The sequence below is a fragment of the Vanacampus margaritifer genome, chromosome 1 (assembly GCF_051991255.1).
Source record: "Vanacampus margaritifer isolate UIUO_Vmar chromosome 1, RoL_Vmar_1.0, whole genome shotgun sequence".
Classification (NCBI taxonomy): domain Eukaryota; kingdom Metazoa; phylum Chordata; class Actinopteri; order Syngnathiformes; family Syngnathidae; genus Vanacampus; species Vanacampus margaritifer.
The window spans coordinates 4,550,864-4,569,558 of NC_135432.1; the positions used below are offsets into that span (position 1 = coordinate 4,550,864).

The 18,695-nt window shown below is 39.6% G+C and overlaps 1 protein-coding gene across 2 annotated transcripts; it reads right to left on the reverse strand.

Annotated features, from left to right (window-relative positions):
- Positions 1–84: 84 nt before the first annotated feature.
- Positions 85–18,597, reverse strand: plekhm2 (pleckstrin homology domain containing, family M (with RUN domain) member 2). 2 transcript variants are annotated; one of them, XM_077568590.1, is made up of 20 exons: positions 17,755–18,597; positions 16,184–16,290; positions 15,975–16,084; positions 15,811–15,910; positions 13,986–14,073; positions 13,742–13,916; positions 13,420–13,479; positions 10,662–10,938; positions 9,017–9,676; positions 8,870–8,939; positions 6,556–6,646; positions 6,371–6,435; positions 5,563–5,651; positions 5,351–5,483; positions 4,949–5,121; positions 4,213–4,278; positions 3,973–4,132; positions 3,701–3,880; positions 3,513–3,629; positions 85–2,792 (listed from the first exon to the last, which is right to left on the reverse strand). In XM_077568590.1, exons 1-20 carry the CDS (start codon positions 17,812–17,814, stop codon positions 2,655–2,657), a joined length of 2,919 nt encoding a protein of 972 aa, XP_077424716.1. In that variant the 5' UTR covers positions 17,815–18,597; the 3' UTR covers positions 85–2,654. The 2 variants fall into 2 exon arrangements, with proteins under 2 accessions (XP_077424716.1, XP_077424725.1); XM_077568599.1 differs by lacking the exon at positions 13,420–13,479.
- Between the last annotated feature and the right edge of the window lie 98 nt (positions 18,598–18,695).

An 18,695-nucleotide genomic window follows, 5' to 3' on the forward strand; every position in this document is an offset into this window, starting at 1 on the left:
CATTTTTCACTTTATTCTGTTCTGCCACCAGGTTATTATTTCCTCAATCCTTAGCACAGTTTACAGTATAAAAAAAACAACAACTCTGGCATGTGCATGTTTTATTTCATTAGAGCTCCATTTACATCCCAATAAAACAGCGTAACTTAACACACATTGTACTTGCATGATATTTTCATATTAAAAAAAAAGATGTCATCCATCATTGGCCAGCAATGTTTGACTTATTGTTGACATGACTTACCACCTTTTTACACTTACTGTACTTGGCTGTCTTATACTTTCTCTCTCTCTCTCTCTTAATAATAGTCACAATCACTCGGAAAAGCAAATGCCACCAACTTTAACACTGTTAGAGAGGTATTAGTGTAATAATATGCTCATTGTTGTGATTGCAGAACTATACCACATGGAACTGAAGAGCTGAACCTAAGATGTTTGACTCTGTAGTGTTATCAAAATTAGTGACAACGCTCAGTAGTACACCTCTGCAAACTAGCACTGTTTTGTTGTGGCCTCTCGGTGCATATGATGAAAAACAAAGTGTGCGAACCCCATACACTGCCAATAAAGACACGCAAGGCCCAACTTCACTTAACATTTTTGCTCCTGTTGTACATACAACAAAAACTTTTTCTGAGCTCCATTGATCATCATGGAAGTTAAAAGAATAGCAATAAAAGAGCAGCAATTAAAATGAAGGAAAAAAAAAAGTGGTGAATTTTGGATGCTCAGTACCTTTTTTCACCTGAGATTACATTTGTTTGTAAAAGGGCATCAGAGGCAATCAAGTGGCACTTGGAAAAGATTAAAGCACTCAACATGATGGCACGTGTAAGTGATATATGTACGGCACGTTCGAAAAGTCTACACACAGCCCTTTTCAAATGTCAGGTTTGTGTGACAGGAAAAAAAAAATGAGCCCATCGTATTCGATTTCAAAACTTTCGCCTGAAAATAATGTGATCCATAACATGTACAACTCAATTAAAAATCATCTTTGCAAAGAACTAAAAATAAAACTATGTGGTTGCACAAGTGTGCACACCCTCATAATCAGTAACATTCAAAACGATGCTAGTAAACAACTGTCACCATTTAAACAGCATCTGAATAAAGTCAACTCTCGTGGAGCCGTTTATAATCCTCTCCTTGACAAAGTCCCTCGTATTACATCGGAAATGTATTTGGGGTTGATCAGAAGCACTTTGTTGTTGGCCGGTGTGCGTTTTAACTTGAGTTTGAATGTGATTGGTTAACTCTGAACACAGCCACAACCTGGTGTGCACACTTCTGCAAACACATTTTCTTAGTTGATTTTTACTTTTTCAATTGAGTTGTAAAATATTTTAGGTCACATTAACAGTGTAAAAGGTTTTACACCTTGGTCTTATTTTTTTTTATATGTCACAGAAATCTGGCATTTGAAACACTGCGTGTGTAGTTTCACTTTTGCTGTAGTGACCACAATGTTTTTCTGATGACAGAAACTGAAGTTGCAAGATAAAAGCACAATGGTTGTTCCAGGTTATGGAAACAAAACAAAACAAAAAACAAGCGTACCATATCATGGTTGAAGGTCTGCCTCCCAATGACACAAGCAGCAGTCCAGCGAGGAACAAAATGCTTCATCGGTACCGTTAAGAAAACAATCACGTGGAGGCATCTGATCATGTCAAGTGCACTAAAAGGCTTTCATCATCAGTTTATCAATACAACTTACCCCAATCATTTGGAATCTCATAGGAAAGGTCATTTATTTCAGTAGTTGACTTGAAAAGAGAAATTTAGATGTGTCGATATACGACGTCATTCAAAATACTTTTCAGAAAGCCAATTCCTACCTAGTTTAAAAATCATTACCATTAGAACTTTGTGTGTAGTTAATCTATAAAATGTTCAACTCAAGTTTCATTTTTTGAATTGAATGACTACATTTTGTTGAATGGATGTAACGGACCAAACCAGCAAGTGAATCATCATCAATTTATGTTTGTGCATTTTCTGCATTGTCATTTGGAAATAATCTTTTTTTTTTTATATGATTAACTGAACAAATAATTGATAGATTCATAAATTATTAAAACAATCATTAGTTGCAGCCCTAATTTAATTTCTGATTGAATTTAACCAGGAAACGTAGCAGTCCATTTATGTATCAAATGCCTGTTTTGAATTTTTCTTGCTAGAGAAGAGCATGTTGTCCAAACAGTAAGAAAATACTGAACTGTAGCAAGTTTAGAAAAGGCCAAATAAATTCACATGCAAATGTTATGGTGCATTTTAGGTAGAATTTTACCCGAAAGCCAAATCGCCCTAATGTTTAACGAACGGCGTGTATCATATTTGAGGGCCAACAAAGGCGTTGATGCACAAGCGAGGCAAAATCCTGTAACAGTAAATCAGTGACTAAAGGCATGTGCAGCACTATTGACTTTTGCGGAGGTGTTTTTTGTTTTGTTTATTCCTTTCTTGTGCATGGCTGCAAAATCATGTGTGATGATGGTCAACATGCATGAGTTCGCTCAATGAAGTTTCTTGAGCTCTCAAATCTGGCTGTGCTGGAAGCGCCGGTCGCCCGCCGTTGTCCTTATATGAGTGTGCTGACCGATCACTGGAAACCGTGCGCAAATGTGTGTGTATGTGTGTGTGTGTCAGCACCAAGGCTCGCGCTGCGCTCGGCCCCGCGCCAAACTGTCTGCCCGCTGCCAGGCGCTCTTCATTAAAGCGAGGCCTTCGCTGCAGCGCTTCTGCACCGACGGCTCGCACACATCTCTGTGGGGGAGCGCCACCTGTGGACGGAGATGACAACGCTGGTAAATGGACAGAACTTCACAAAAGTGGAGTTAACACAAATATGCCAAATGCAGACGTATTTATAAAATGAAACAATATGACAAGAAAAACAAGGTGCAAAAACAAAACCCACAAAAAAAACCTTAACATTTACTTATACATGCATAATAGTTTGGAAAATCTATTTTGAGTGAGGTTGCATACAAAAAAAATACTGCTGTCGTTCATGGTGGATTTGTTGTGTAAAATATCTAATTTATAAAAGCTAATATTATGAGTGATGATCAAAAAGGTTAGTTCCTGTAAATCACAATAAACAAAAACAGCATTTGCCTAATACAAACGTCAAGCAGACATGCTAATCATGCCGCTACATATATAAAATGCTAAATGCTTTTCTTTGGTCCTTCCTCGGGTTTCCTGACGGCCTCACGACTCTGGCTGGAAGTGTTCGGTTTAGGTGAACGGTATGGGATTTTTTTAATAGGTTTTAGGTGAACTAATGAATACACACACATACACATACTAACCCACATACAAAATTTTAAAAATTGTTAAAAAAAATTATTAAAAAAGAAAAAAGAAAAAAAGAGAGAGAGCAATGATGATGACATGTCAAATCGGTAAAATTACCGAATGAACAATACGAGCTCTCCAGGAAAAAGAAGGAAAATAAATAAATAATTTTAAAAAAAATTACGGTCTTCCTAACCCACCTGGAAGATTCTTCTCCATGCGCTGTCCAATGCCTCGAGCAGTCTGTCTCTTTCCTCACAGCCACTGAAATACAAGACCCAGGGGGGAAGGAAGCGGTCACGATCCGCAGCAAACTCCTGCCAGTAAAACAAGAAGCAGAAAAGGTGTGAAGGTGAATGAAAGCGCGCAGAGGTTCAAGTTCACTCACGATGACGCAGTACTCCACGCCGGCCTCCAGGCGGACGGCCTCCATGTCGCAGATGTCGGCGCTGCCCAGCGAGCGGAAGAAACTTGTCTGGCAGTCCTGATGGCAAGTCAGCAGCCTGCTGTCCGTCACCACCAGACAACATGGGATACATGGGGTGGGGGCCGCACCTTGGGGGATGACCTGGAAGACAGCAAATTGTAGACAAATCTTTGTAGTGCTCCAGTTCGTGTAGAGTTTCGCTATTCACAAATATTTAAAATCTCTGTCCTTACTCCTTTGGAGACCGACTGGCACAGCAGCTGCATCCAGTCAGCCATGTCCTGTTCGTTGTTAGCACTGAGCTCCAGCGGGGGGCGCTCCGTCAGGATGACTTGAAAGGCATGCGGACGCTCGGTGCTGTTTGAACGACGGCACCCGCCGCAATATTCTCCCCTGACATATGAAGGGGAAGACGTGTGGATAGTGAGCTGGCATAACTGCCGTGACGTCAAAACAAAACAAATGAAAGTTACCGCATAGTGACTTGGAGCACAGGTGTGACGTCAGTCCTTTCTGCGTAGAGGTACAGAATTCCATTGCTAGAAGGAGGAGACAAAGTCATCACAGAATTCTGAGAACGTCACATAAAGATTAGAATGATATATTTTTGGTCGAAAGGCAAAACTACGAGCACAATATTCCTGTTATGTAAAAGCCAAATGTATGTAGAGTATATTTATCAAGAATAACAAGTGTATTCATCCTCATTAAGTCTAATAATATACCAGATAGCCTAATAGTATAACAAAATTGACAAATTATTAAAATTTTTTTTTTGATATTTTGATGTTGAAATGGAGATAAAGAGGTAGGAACACAAAAGTTTATGCTTCCTCCTATTCCTTTTCAAACGTTCTAACTTACTACCAAAGACTTTAGATCTTTTGTTCTATCTCTTGCTTAACATGATGTTAAGTTTTGTTTCTTGTTTACTTCAATTGCTTTTTTTCTTCTTATAATGTTTTGCTTTTTACAAGTTTTGGCTTCACAATTTTTATTTGCATTATTTTATTTATTATTATAATTTTTTTTACGCATGTTCGAAATAAAAATTTTAATCAAATATAGAACTTATCTAAATCCTTGCCAGACGGAAATAAAAAACAGAGCGGTATTTGCCCATCCCAGTGTAAACTGTATGTACAGTGTGAATAAGTATGCAAAAAAAAAACATAATGAAAAGGAAACGGGCTAAATTTGTATACGAACCCGAGGACGAGGTAGCAGCTTTTCCATAGTTCCTTGCCCAGGTATGTGGAACCAGCCCGGTACTGCATCAGCCCTTCCTTAGTGCTGGAAGGTAATCTCATGTTGGGCAAGGTCGCATCCATAGGATCCTCCCAGTGGACCAATGAATAGAGATGTATCGAAACTTCAGAAACCTGAAAAAAAAAAATAAATTCTCAACCACTCTATCTCGGCAAGTTACTTCATTGATTTCAAATGTATTTACTAGAAATAATTTCAAGTAAATGCTCTTTTACTAAATTGCAAAAGATACAATCAGAGTAGCCACGTGCGGCTATTTATAGAACAGAATACAGTACCTTTTTGTGATATTTTTATTGGTGGTATTTTTTAATCAACAAGAGGACATTAACATGTCTTCACCTCACAATGAGATTCCTGGGAGACAAATTTGGTGAGAGAAAGTTTTTCCATGGTGGCATCAGTCAGGATGGAAGGATATGGGGGCTCGCGACAACCTTTCACCATCGCCGTCTTAAGTACAGACAGGAACCATCTGGAGGCAAAAGGTGATGAGATTGCCGTCGGCGGCCGGGGTCGTAAAGAGTCACGGGGACATGTTGACACGCACTCACAGGGTCAAGGAGGCATCGGCTGTGTCTAGCAGGAACTTCCTTCTTCTGTTAGTGCAAACTATGCTCACTGTCTGTTGATCGAGGCCCACCTGAGAACATGACACTTTTTTAAACACAGAACACAACAAGAGATAGCAGATCTATTTATAGAGCTGCTAGAAGGTCAAGAATGAAGGTGGAAGGAGTAAGTGTTAAAAAAAAATAAAATAAAAAAATTGCAGGCTTTTGCTAGAAAGCTCAAGAAAAATTTATTTTTCATCTTCCAGAATGGCAATGAATCAACCCCGCACACATCCAAATAATAATAATAAAAAAAGAATAGCTTTAATAAGAGTTTTGGAATGGCTCAGCCAGAGTTCAGACATAAATCCGGTCAAATATTTGTGGGGTGATCTGAAGAAGGCTGCGAACAGAAGAAACCTTCACAATCGGACAGATTTAGAGCAATTTTTGACACGTAAAGATTGGCCGCACTGTTATGATTCTAAGATCATAATAAATGACAAAAGGTGTTGCAACAAAGTATTAGTTTGAGGGTGTGCATATTTATGCAACTAGGTTATTGTAGATTTTTTTTTCCCTTTTAAAAGATTTCAGTTTTTTTTCTTCCAATTAAGTTGTACAGGTTATAGTTCACATTAAAAGGTGGAAAGTAATTTATCTTAATCTGATACTCTGATGTATTTTTTTAACTGCAAAAAAATGATATTTGACAGAGATTGATTGAGCTAGATAGTTACAGATAACAGAGCAATTATCCAGATGGTGACATATAGGCAGAAAGACGCAATGCAGGAAAAGATCTTACTGAGAGATAATCAAGCTCATTATAAGAAACAGCATCTTCCACCGTATAAGGCTTCTCTGCTGCACCTGTGTAGAATAAAGCAGTTTCAACAACATCTCAAAGATTACACACTTACTAACTAGGATGGATCACAAAATATTTGTGTATTGGGACAAAGTACAACATTTCCTTGTTGACTCACTGACCTTTCCTCAGCAGGTAGATGTAACAATCAGTCAGCAGCAGGTAAAGAGGCTGCAGGTCCCCTTCCATATGGCCTGTACTCATTCTCACCATCTAAACAGACAAGATGGTATGCTGTTACAGTGGACTGCATTAAAAAACTTTTTTTTTTTTTTAAATCAGCAATTAGCCTGACACACAATTCTGTAGCCTGCTGACGATCTGAGACTTCCACTGAACCACAACTCCAACCAATATATGAACAAACAGCTCAAAAAGACATTTCAAAAGAAAGCTTTTTCACAAATCTGTCATTGTAGTGGTACAGTCCGTGTACAGTGGAGCCTTGAGATGCAAGTGCCTTGCAGAGCATTGTTGTTTTTTTTTATACAATACTTCTGAGCGCAAGTTTCCTTGTGGGGGAAAAAAAAATTGTGGGTTTCTTAGGAAGCTGGAACAGATTAATTGTATTTGCCCATTTCAATGGGTAACGATGATTTGGGATTAGTGTTCATATTATTCGCCATTTTTAAATTTAGTCTCAGTTTTCAATCCTGCTTGTTAGTTTTTAATCATAGTTAGTCAACCTCATCCCGATTTTATTTAGTAAATTTTTAGTTGATTATAAATTTTAGTCTTTATTTTACTCCAAGAAAACATTATTTTATTTGTCTAGTTTTAGTCAACAAAAACTGTCAATGTTTTAGTCTATTTTTAGTCAGGACAATCATTTTACCCCTGTATTTTTTTTTGTCAGTAGATTATGTTGAACATTTCAGATCTAAAACTACTTCCCATAAAATTTTCTCTCATCTTTTTGATGAAAAACAACTTCACACACAATTATAGTATATGCAGGGATGTGATTTGACCAAAGTGAAATTATCTGAAAATTTAGCCGGGGGTCTGGGGGCCGCTGGCACCCAGCTAGGTCCAGGGCAGTGCCCTGGTGGGGGGACAAGGGGGGCACAGCCCCCCTGAGCTCATGGGTTTTCCGTGTTTTTAAGTACTTTCAATGCACTCACATGACAAAGAAATAGACAAAACAACAGCATAAATTTTCAATGTATATTGAACTATCCCATATAAAATGGCAGTTTTAGTCAACTCAAAATCAGTCACATTCAAAAACATTGGACTGCCTTTGCTTTTAAAAACTATCACTGAGAATATCATCATATCTAACTAATGTGATTACTAAGTTAACACATAAATAATGTTGAAGAGTTCAAATTTCATGAACAAATAATTGTATCATGACCAAATGAAAAGTAACTCATATTAGAACATACCACAAATGTCTTTGTTATAGCAGAAGATGTTATCTGTCGGAGTCATGTGCATACACAATGAAATACAAAAAAAAAAAAAAAAAAAAAATCGGATTTTTTTTTGGGGGGGGGGGGGGGGATAAAAAAATTAAGCGAATTAGCGGAAAAATCACATCCCTGTATATGTGAGCTAGTAAATCAGACATCATAAATTAGCGGTCGGATTAACATCATTGTTGGAACGTTATAGCTCTTGGATTAATGTTACATTATAAATATAATTTCCTTTTTATTTTTTACTTTTCATCGTGAATCCACCTCCTGTCTGTCCCATGTTTGTGCATGTTGCACTCGCTAGCTGCAGATTTGAAAGAGATTTTTGTCACTGTGTCACATGACAGTGACATATTAGCAGAGACAAGATTTTACAAAATCAAATCATTTCCGTCTCATTTTTGCTCATGAACTAAAATGTGATCGATTTTACTCCAGTTTTTATTAAATGAAGTACATTTTCATCTTGTCTACATTAGTCGAGGAAAATGCATACTGATTTAGTCCCAGTTAATGTTTTAGTGTAGTCTAGTTTTAGTCCGGTGAAAAAGTTGTGTTGACGAAATTATTCACTATTTGCGATATGGGTGTTTTGCGTTTCAATGGCAGTCAGAGAACTCGGATCTTTAGGTGGCACTGTACTCAATATACACTCATTTCTAGACTATAAGCCACTACTTTTTTTCACTTGCATTCGACCCTGCGGCTAATACAAAGGTGCGGCTTATCCATCCGATCACAATGGGGCGCACTACAAAGGAAGCGCAAGAACATCAGGCAGAGCAAAACAAACCAAGTGAGCCCAAATACAGTAGGAGCGACAGAACGAGAGAGAGACAATTTGCGCCCTCATTATGGGAAAAAAAAAGTAGCGGGAACATTAAAACACCTGCGGCTTATAGTAGGGTGCGGCTTGTATGTGTAACAAACCCAAGTATTCCCCAAATTTAGCTAGCGTGGCTTATAGTCAGGTGCGCCTTATAGCCCAAAAATTATTGTAAAAGGTGATCACCCTGAAGAGTTGTTCCTCATTCTCTCTGAACACATGAATCATGAGGAGTAGTAAGTGGTTGTTGTCCACCCTAAAAGACAAAAAAATGGACATGAAGCGCAGGTCGCGGGATTACAAAAAAGCACAAAGAACAGATCGCCTCCTTACTTAAATTCAGCAGGATGAGAACTTTCAGACGGACTAAGCTTTTCCTCTTGGACAGCAGCCATTTTACACTCGTCCGTATCATATTCCTCCTCATTCTTTACATCTGGTTCCCGTCCTGCCGGCGCTTCTCCCTCTCCTTGATCTTCATGGCCACCTGAAAGTATCGGTGACTGGCGATGCTCTGTAGGGTCATGGTGCCCACCACCTGGGGGAGCAGAGTCTGGATTGTCGGGGGTAAGGCAGAGTACGTTTTGATGGGCCTGCATGAGGTCTGGGCTGGAGTCCGGGTCAGGAGGCTTGCCCCCCGGGTCCTCTCGAAAGGGCTGCTGCGCAGGAGGCTCGGGCGGGTCCCAGACCTCATCGTTAAGTCTGTCCATGACATCCCGGAGCGGTTGGCCAACGCTATCCATGGAGGTGTCGGTCATCTCGGGAAGCCTTAGCAGGGCCTCCGCGTCGTTCTCATCGCATTTCTCCGCCAGCTGTGTTCCAACCCTGTCAAGGTGGATTACAGTGCAGTTCAAAGAATTGGAATCTTCAGCGTTCGGGAAGCTGCTGTCCATTTGGATGTGCTCGGACGAGAAGGAGTTATGGATGCTGCCAATGGAATCTGTGGAGCTTTTCCCACGTCGCTTTTTGCTGGCTTTCCTTCGTCTTGCCATTCTGGATGTGGAGAGGAATAAGATGTTCATTCTTACATGTAGACAGTGAATAATTGATCAGATGGTGTGTAATGTTACAGTAGCTTAGCTGTTTTTCTTATCCAATGCATGAAATGTTTTCAAACTTCTTTTTAAAAACATTTATTTAGTTATTTCTGTCTAACTTTTGTGTGCAATACATTTTGATTGAATCAGTATGTAAATTGTTTATCACATTTTCCTACATTTAAGCACAATGGTAATGATGAAACTGTACATAACTGTGGCTTTAAAATATGAAATGTAATTTTTTGGAATAAAACGTCTACCAAGTAGGGCTGTGCAATTGATTAAAATTAAATTACATTTTCAATTATTACACTGCACAATTAAAAAAATCAGCATAGTAAAAAAAAAAAGAAGAAAAGATTAATACTAATTTGGAGTTGTTTAAATTTATACATTTGCATCTTTTTTTAAATAAAAATAATAATAATTTAATAAATGTTGTTTCATTCAAAAGGAACTTGCATAAATATAGTGTTTCAAAGAACTTTATTTGTCTTAATATTTTTTACGTTTAAACATTTTCTTGTTTTGTACCAAAAATAAATAATCGTCTTAACTGTGATTTCAATTATTACTAGTGTTCTTCTGATACCGTTTTTGCAGTATCGACCGATGCCAATACCGTACCGACACTTAGATTGTTTGTTTTTTTCCCCCAACATGAAAAAGCTGCCCTGTCATTGGTTCAGAGCATTCAAGGGCCAATAGGACATCTTGGCTCGGCATGTAGTGAACATGTCAGTGAATGCCGTGCACAAGCAAGACACAAGATGCTGCATCCAAAGTCCTATATTACCGTCAGAAATAATGGCCGATACCACTGCACTGATACCGGTATTAGAACAACACTAATTATTACCAAAATAATAGTGATGAATATTTTCTTCATAATCGAGCAGCCCTAAGACAAAGCTAAGACAGTCAGCAATTGACTTTACCGAATGACTTCCAGCTCATTGTTGGTGCTTTCTGCGCCGACTCCAGCGCACGCGTTGTGCCAGGCGGCCACGTGAACCGGCGTGACGTCGGCCGAGGTGTTGGTGTCCGAGTCATGATTGAAAGGGTTGTGTCTGGATGCGGGACTGGGCGGCGAAAGACGGGCGCCCACCTTCGCCTTGCCATTGCCGGCAGATAAGACCACCGAGTCGCTGATGACGGTCAGAGGATCAGAACCACTGGACCTCGGGCAGCTGGCCTGGTCGGTCAGGTCGCCTTCTTTTGTGGAAAGTGACACCGAGACAATGAGTTATGACAAGAAACATCTTGCATGTTTGCTTTTGGAGTTGTAGAAATACACATTTTGCAAATGAGGGTTTTAATAGATAGATGTAGGCATTATATAATGTAGCACTTTCAGAAGCATTTCAACTGAAGCAATGTGTATTTCTACATTCCCACTCCGCACAACACATGAGTTAGGACTTGCGGTATTCCTGATGTTCATCAGCAGGGTCCAAAACATTTAAGACAAAATAGGAAGACATCAAGTAGTAGTAGTATAGTAATAGACAGCGAGACGTGGCACAGGCCTATAATGACCATTTCTTTACGATGATGAGAAAACTCACACAAATTCACATTTGGCATTTGTTGATTTGCGTTGAAGAGCTTCAAATAACCAAAAGTAGTCCTTTGTCGCCACCTTGTGGCATTTATAAGCAATTATAGTGCAGTTCAAACTTTTTTGGGGGGGCCCGGGGGGTCGAATACTAGCGAAATTTGTGTCATCATTAAAGCCATGAGCTCAGCTGACCTCATTAACTTTTTTTTTTTTAATGCAGCAGATTTAGCACAGTACTAAAGATACTTAGAATGATCGCTTTGCACATCAGCCTCAAAGTTCTAAGTTTCAGGATTCACAGCTTGTATGCTTATACGGACAATATTTTATTATTATTATATTATTTATGATATTCTCTGATCAGATTCTAGGCCAGTGTCACATATCAGACATTAAGAAGAACCACAACAACTGACACACTGGACAAGATGAGAAGAGTGACAACAGCCGCACTCGTCTCACAGCGCTAAAGAAAAAAGGAGGGTTAGGATGACATCCCGCAACACAACATCAGCAGAGCAAGCAACGTCACGTGTTGGATGATGAAGAAGGAAAAAAAAATCCATTGTGTTAGCAATAACAAAGCCTAATCATACCGCGCATTCGAAGTTGAAGACAGATACGGTGGCACCAGGAGATATGAACTCGTAACTCAAAACACTCGTATCGCAAATCATCTAAAGTATACATATATGATTTTTAATATCCGTTGCTTAAACACGTTGGTCAACACTGCAAATGATCCCAATCATTAGCCCATCTATGTCGTTTTCCATTATGTGTTAGCATTGAGCTAGTGGGTGTGTTCCAAAGGAAAAGTTGTTGTTTTCTTAATACGCAAAGTATAATTCCCTTTACAGACGCTCCCCTACTTACGAACATTCGAGTTACGAACAACGGTACATACGAACATTTCTGCGCGTACAGTATGTCGAAAAATGTTCGGAAAGAAATGCTGTAAGTTAGATTTTGTATTGCGCGTAGTGCTTCTTTCCGCCGCTAATACCGACGATTGGCGCTGTGAGAGCTCATTGGAGGCTCAGCAACGTGTCGAGGAGGAGGAAGAAACGCCGGTCCCCATGAAGGAGGAAATAACTTTTGAAGCCTATTCCAGAGACGACGAAGAATCTCTCATGATATAAAATCCTCCTCTTCCTCCTCCTCCATCATCTCCTTAAGCATCGAGTACATCTTCCAAAAGTAAGTTAAACTTCATTTTATTTATCTTATTACGTACATGTACATACTGTGTGTGTATCTTTCGCTCTCTCTCTCTAACATACGTAGTACAGTACAGTACTGTACGTATTCTCTCCATTTTATTAAAAGTTTTTTTCAGTACAAACCAATGCAGGTTACTTGTACAAGCCTTAAACATACTTACATAAACCTTCAATATACTTATATAGGCTTTAAACATAAATTATAATACAAAATATAGCACTGAAGCAACTTACGAACAAGTTCACCTTACGAACGATCGTCCGGAACGTAACTCGTTCGTAAGGTGGGGAGCGTCTGTATTTAGTTTGATTGTGAAATTCAACTTCAAAAAGAGGTTGACGTCGCATCTTTGAAGAATTGTTTGCTCGCTGTCAAACTGCTGCTTACGGTGAAGTGAGTCGAGTTTGCTGCTACCATGCGGCACTGCTAGCTTAAATTTATGCTAGCAACTAGCACGTCAAAGCAAAAGGAAAAAAAAGTCTATCTCGAAAAAGGCCACTACTGTATTCATGAAAACGACTAGCCTTATTTTATGACCGAAAATTGTTCAAGACATTGAGAATTGAGCAATACAAAATGTTTTGACATGGTTTTTATTACTCTGTAAACAACACTGCTATCTTGCGATGTTTATCAAAGGAGTCGCTGCGGTTATGCTAAAGGCCATTAGCAAGCCACTTCTGGTTTTCAAATACACTCATAACAGAACAACCAGAATTGAAAGTTCCTCAACAGTTGAATTAGAACAATGTCGCTTTTCCACAAGAAGAAACACATCACCTAATGTCGTGGCAAAGCCGTGCACACAAATACCACACATTAAGCAAAACTGTGAAAAACACAGCGGAAAACAAAGGAAATAGGAAGTGCATGGATTGACAAGAAGGAAAAGGTTTGAACCAATGTCCCACCTTCCCAGTCTGCACTTGGCATTGCCTGCAACACGGGGAAGATGTCACCAAAATCATAATCTAAAAAAAAAAAAGGAGGGATGACATGAAACAGAGAGATTTAGACAAATTGAAAATAATATCAATTATAGCATGCGGGAAAAAAATTAATCAATGGCTGGAGAGTAAATAGAAAAGTGGGAACTAGAATGATAGAAATCGTAACAGTGATGTGCCAATCCATGATGCTCGCCATTTTCTTCTTCACTTGCGGCGTCGTCATGTCAAAATTCACAATCCGCGTTACGCTTAACGTGGATAACGGAAACGATGTTGCGCTCACCTTCACTTGAGGGGGCGATGGCGCTGTCATCCCACTCCAGGTTGGTGGAGGTCAGGGAGGTGAACGAGTGCAGGGACAAACTGTCCGAGCTGGGCAGCCTTTCTTCAAAGTCCAACAGGTTGTGCGGTTTGTAGTACTCTGGCATGTAGGCGGCCACGTCCAAATAGGGCACGTCCTGGAGCATCAAATGGGGACGTTAGAGACGCGTCACGGGTTCGAAGGGAAGCGTGAAAGAGATGCCGACCAGTTCCAGATCGAAACGAATGAACTCCAATCCGGCGACCAGCGTGAGGAAGAGCGTCAGGTGGTCATGACTGCAGACCAACGCATTCCTACAACAATAAAGAAATAGGATTGTGGATATTAGCTTCCATCACAATATTTGAATGCGCTGTCATTTCTTCGGCCATTTGTTGTCACTCAATTAGACGCGTACATATTATTTTTGCATACGTGGCATTATCCAACATCAATAACGATGGACTTATTTCAGTTGCAAGGCACATTTTGCATAAAAAGGTACAACGTGTATCGTTTTGCTGCATGCTTTGAATTTAGAAAAGTAGCCCCATCTGGTGGACAAATACGTAAACCATTTTGAAAGCACAACACTATGCATTTATGTTTGTAATATATGTATATATGTAATATTTACAATGTGCTTGAAAAATGTGTGTTTTAATAAATTCAACTGTGTTTTAAAATTAAATATGTTTATTGTAGGGGTGGGAATCTTTGAATGTCTCACAATTCGATTCGATTCCGATTTTTGGGTCTGCGATTCGATTCAGAATCCATTTTTGATTAAGAAATATTTTTGATTCAAAATGATTTGATTGACAAGGATTTTTGCTTCAATCTATAGATGTGCAAGGAATTGTAATGATCTACTCCAGTCTGACTCGCTCATGCTAATTAGCGCGCTACTCGCGGCACTTTAATCACTCAAAAGAACGGCTCCACGCTAAAGAAAAAAAACTTTTATTGGAATAACTTGATCGTGACTTTTTCCTTCTACTCTCTAATGTGGCTACAACTTAACAGTGTATTAGACCGTGTGGAACCACACTGCCCCTCAGTGGCCAAACCGGGTACATCAAGAACAGCGCTCCAAATAAAGGCACACACAGACAAAGGCAAGACAGTATAAAATAATTTAAATAAAATCAATTTTAGGACATTTAAAATCGATTCTGAATCGTACTAAATGAGAATCGTGATTCTTATGAGAACCGATTTTTTGGCACACCCCTAGTTTATTGCATGTAGGAGGGGTAAAACTATAGGCACTGTGACAAGATTTCCCAAAATACTAGACACAAGTCAAAATGCAGTCTGGTTGAAATAGAAACTTCAACGTGAGTAACGCATAAAGAATTTAGAACATCTGATGAAGAGTCTCGGGAATTTGTGTTGTCGTGTGTTTTGTTTGAAAAACCTGGTCAAAAATGCCTTCAAATTAGAGTAAAATAAAGTATCTCCTCGACCGTTTTGGTTCCTGGACTAGTCAGGGAAACCTGTCTCTGATTGGCTGACAAGTTTCAGTAAAAAAAAAAAATAAAATCCACCAATAATTATTAATACGGTCCGAAATTTCCAGGGGCTCTCCGGGTTGACCTGTCAAAATTACCGTAATGCTTAAAGCAACAGGATTTATCCAAAAAACTCAACACACATCTCACAAATGAAAAATTATTCATGACTTCATGTACTTCAAGGTGAACTTGTTTCTCATCATTTTAATTTGTTATGAGGATCTGAGAGATGTTTGAAGTGCTTATTACATATTTTTAGAAAATTCTACAACCACGGCGGCCACTTGTCACGCTGCTCCTTTTAGATGGTCTCTCGATAGCAGAACGGTATATGCCGTGATAAATGTCGGTTTGCTGCAGTCCAAACGGACATCGGAAAATAAAGGATTGCGCTAATATATGTTAATATAAATGTGAGGTAAAAAATTGCATTATCAAATGCAACTGTTCATTGAAAACTGCCATGACAGCATGGCGAGAAAAAATGGATGGCACAAAATATCCCGTGTATGCCTTAAGGGTTGAATGACTTACTTGAAGTAGTACTTCTGTAGCAGTCCTTGGTTCTCTTGGAAGAGGCGTAGGTAGCTTTCTAAAGAGCTCTCGCTCAACGCCAGGTATAACCACGCCCGACCTAGTAGCACAGTTATCGTAAAGGTTCATGGAGTGCACACGCGAGGATTCATGCAACGACTCACTTCGACCCAGATTAGTTGCAATGTGCTGAAGCTCGTCGATCTGGCGGACAGCCTCTCTCCTGGTGAAGTGGAGGACAAGAACCCAGTAGCCTGACGAGATATCCTGCAGCCTGCAGCGGAGAATTCGTGCTCAGATGTCAAGGTGATATTTGCAATGTTCATTGAAACCGTTTCATTACATTGTCATAGAAATATGACAACTTTCCTACCCGTAGAGCAGCGCATGGTCTAGGTGCTCGCAGAGCCGCTGTAGAACCCGGTCATGGTTCCGGATGGCTGGAGTCTCATCTTCACATGCCGCAAAGTAACTCTGCAACTGTAGAAACACAACATGTCACGGATGAGTGTTGTTTATTTTTCATGTGAAGAAGTAGGGGTGTGAATTGCTTAGAACCTGGCGATTCGATTCGCATCACGATTCGATATTGATTAATCCCGATACGAATCTAAAAATGTATTGGTGCGATTATTATTTTTTTACTCAAATTTAGAAAATAATAATCAGTAAACTTGTACGTGTACACTGTAAGATTTGCATGAAAATGTATTTATTTATCTGAAAATTCATGCTTATAACTGAGCCACTGCATTTAACAAACAGGTTGCAGTCTGTTTCATGTTTGAACAGCACTGAAATAAAATATTAAGGCTTAATGTTCCATTAATATAACATTCTTCCATGCTTAATGTGTGAACCCTAACCCTAAGTAAGACATTTTGTTGAATATTCCCATAAAAAATTGATGTTTAAAAATCGATTCGGCCGCATATCGAATCGATTCGAGAATTGCGCACTGTAATATCGCAATATATTGCCAAATCAATTTTTTCTAACGCCCCTATGAAGAAGTGAAGAAAAGTTGGATATAAAAGTAAGCATAATTGATCTCGATTTGGCAGGCAAAACTATATTCTACGGAAGTGATACAGCTCAATAACGACTTTGTTTTCATCTAGATAGTCCAGACCAGTGATTCTTAACCATTGAGCCGCACGGCGCCATCTAGTGGGCCGCAAAGTCATTTCAGTTTTGTAACTGTGGGCTGCAAGGGTCACAGGCAGCTTTCAATTGAGGCTTTGCACACATGTAGCAGGGTATTCTTAAAATCGAATATTTCCCCCCTCCCCGTGCAGAAAAAAAAAATCCATCCACACTGCCTCGTTTGTTTAGCTCATTCACTGCCATTGACGGCTTTAAACGTCAAAAAAATCATTTGAACTATTTCAGGCGGTGGATTCACTTTCACAGTCACTATGTTGCCATTATATGTAATTCTACATCGGGCACACGCACGGACAGATCGACACATTTGAGGCTTTCACAAGAGTAACAACAAGCAGATTGTTCTCTAAAGTGGAGTCAAACTTTCTAAATCAATGTTGTTTTTGTTTTGATTATTCTACAAAGCATTCACCGGCCTCAATATTTTCATAAATCTTCTTTAATGAAGGCAACATGTGTACATAACACTCTGGTTGGGCTTCATAAGTCAGCCATGTTTCAAGTATATTGAATGAATAGCTGTCAAATATTGCCTCATGCTGAAGATATAGTTAAGTATCCACGACAATACAAATATGCAGCAGGCACCCTTGTTTAGCACCATACTCATGCCGCAGTGTCTGGAAAGCTGCAACATGATTAGCTGTTGTTGAATTTGAAATGACCGAACGTAAACACAGCCAAATGGTTCGGGATGGGCGCAAGCCTGTTTCCCAGATTGCACACAATAGTTGGGGGAAAAATAAAATGATAGTACTGTACGTGATGAGCTCTCACCTTCTTGACGGAGGAGGAGATGTTTTCCAGAATACGGTCCCTGACTTTGAGTTGATCCATTGCGCGTGGTTCTCTTGTTGACAGCAGCAGCGGCGGCAGACTGAAGCCTGTCAGCTGACTCGAGCGGGCTCCTCCGCTGCTAGTTTTGCTAAAGCTAACGGCGCCGTAGCTCACCAACTTGCCGAAAACAGCTTTGGCAACATTTACAAAACTTCAAATAAACGCATAAGTATTGTGGGATTCATTAAATACGGTCCGCAACCAGGCGAGAATAATAGTATTGATTTTGTCCTACGATACTTAGCTAAAAGACATTGACGGTAGCTATTAGAAACCACGGATCATAACCATTAAAAGCATCTTACTACAATGTCGGTAAACGCGACTTTTTAGCGTCTCTCATTGAATTACTTTACGTATATTGCTCACCTAGTTACACGCGTTCTAGGCACGGGCGGCTAACTTATGCTAACTTTGTGCGCTACATGGCTAATCATCGCAGCGACGCATTCGTCTCCGGAAGTGCTACGTCACTGAACAAGTCACAGCCCTTCCCTCCAACCAAAAGCTTACAATATCTTAAAACATAATAGCGTGTTTTACTCCAATGTTTTCAGTTTAATGGCATCTATGGGAAACACGTTTGTTCCAAACCGACTTCTTTCCTAAGATTATATGTGTACAAAAGTTTCAGGACAAATTATAGTACATGCATTACACGTTCAACATTCCCTGCAGGCCAGACGATGAACCCGCATGGCCATATAAAGACAGCATGCAGCTTTTGCTTCATAAGATGCAAGAGTTACAACTCGTGGCTGCTTCATCATAACGTACCTGCACAAAATGCCCGAGACACCTGAAACTTTAAACATCACTGTGCTGGAGCAACTTCCCTGCAAACACAACCTGGCTTGTATAGTTCCTCCCCCTCTATGATG

Bases quoted from the DNA above. Each gene is read 5' to 3' on its own strand.
- plekhm2 (XM_077568590.1), bottom strand. From the start codon at position 17,814: ATGGATCAACTCAAAGTCAGGGACCGTATTCTGGAAAACATCTCCTCC. The intron at 16,085-16,183 runs GTAGGAAAGTTG...TCTCCGCTGCAG, and splicing joins GACCATGCGCTGCTCTACGG to GCTGCAGGATATCTCGTCAG. The intron at 8,940-9,016 runs GTAAGGAGGCGA...TTTGTCTTTTAG, and splicing joins TCTCATCCTGCTGAATTTAA to GGTGGACAACAACCACTTAC.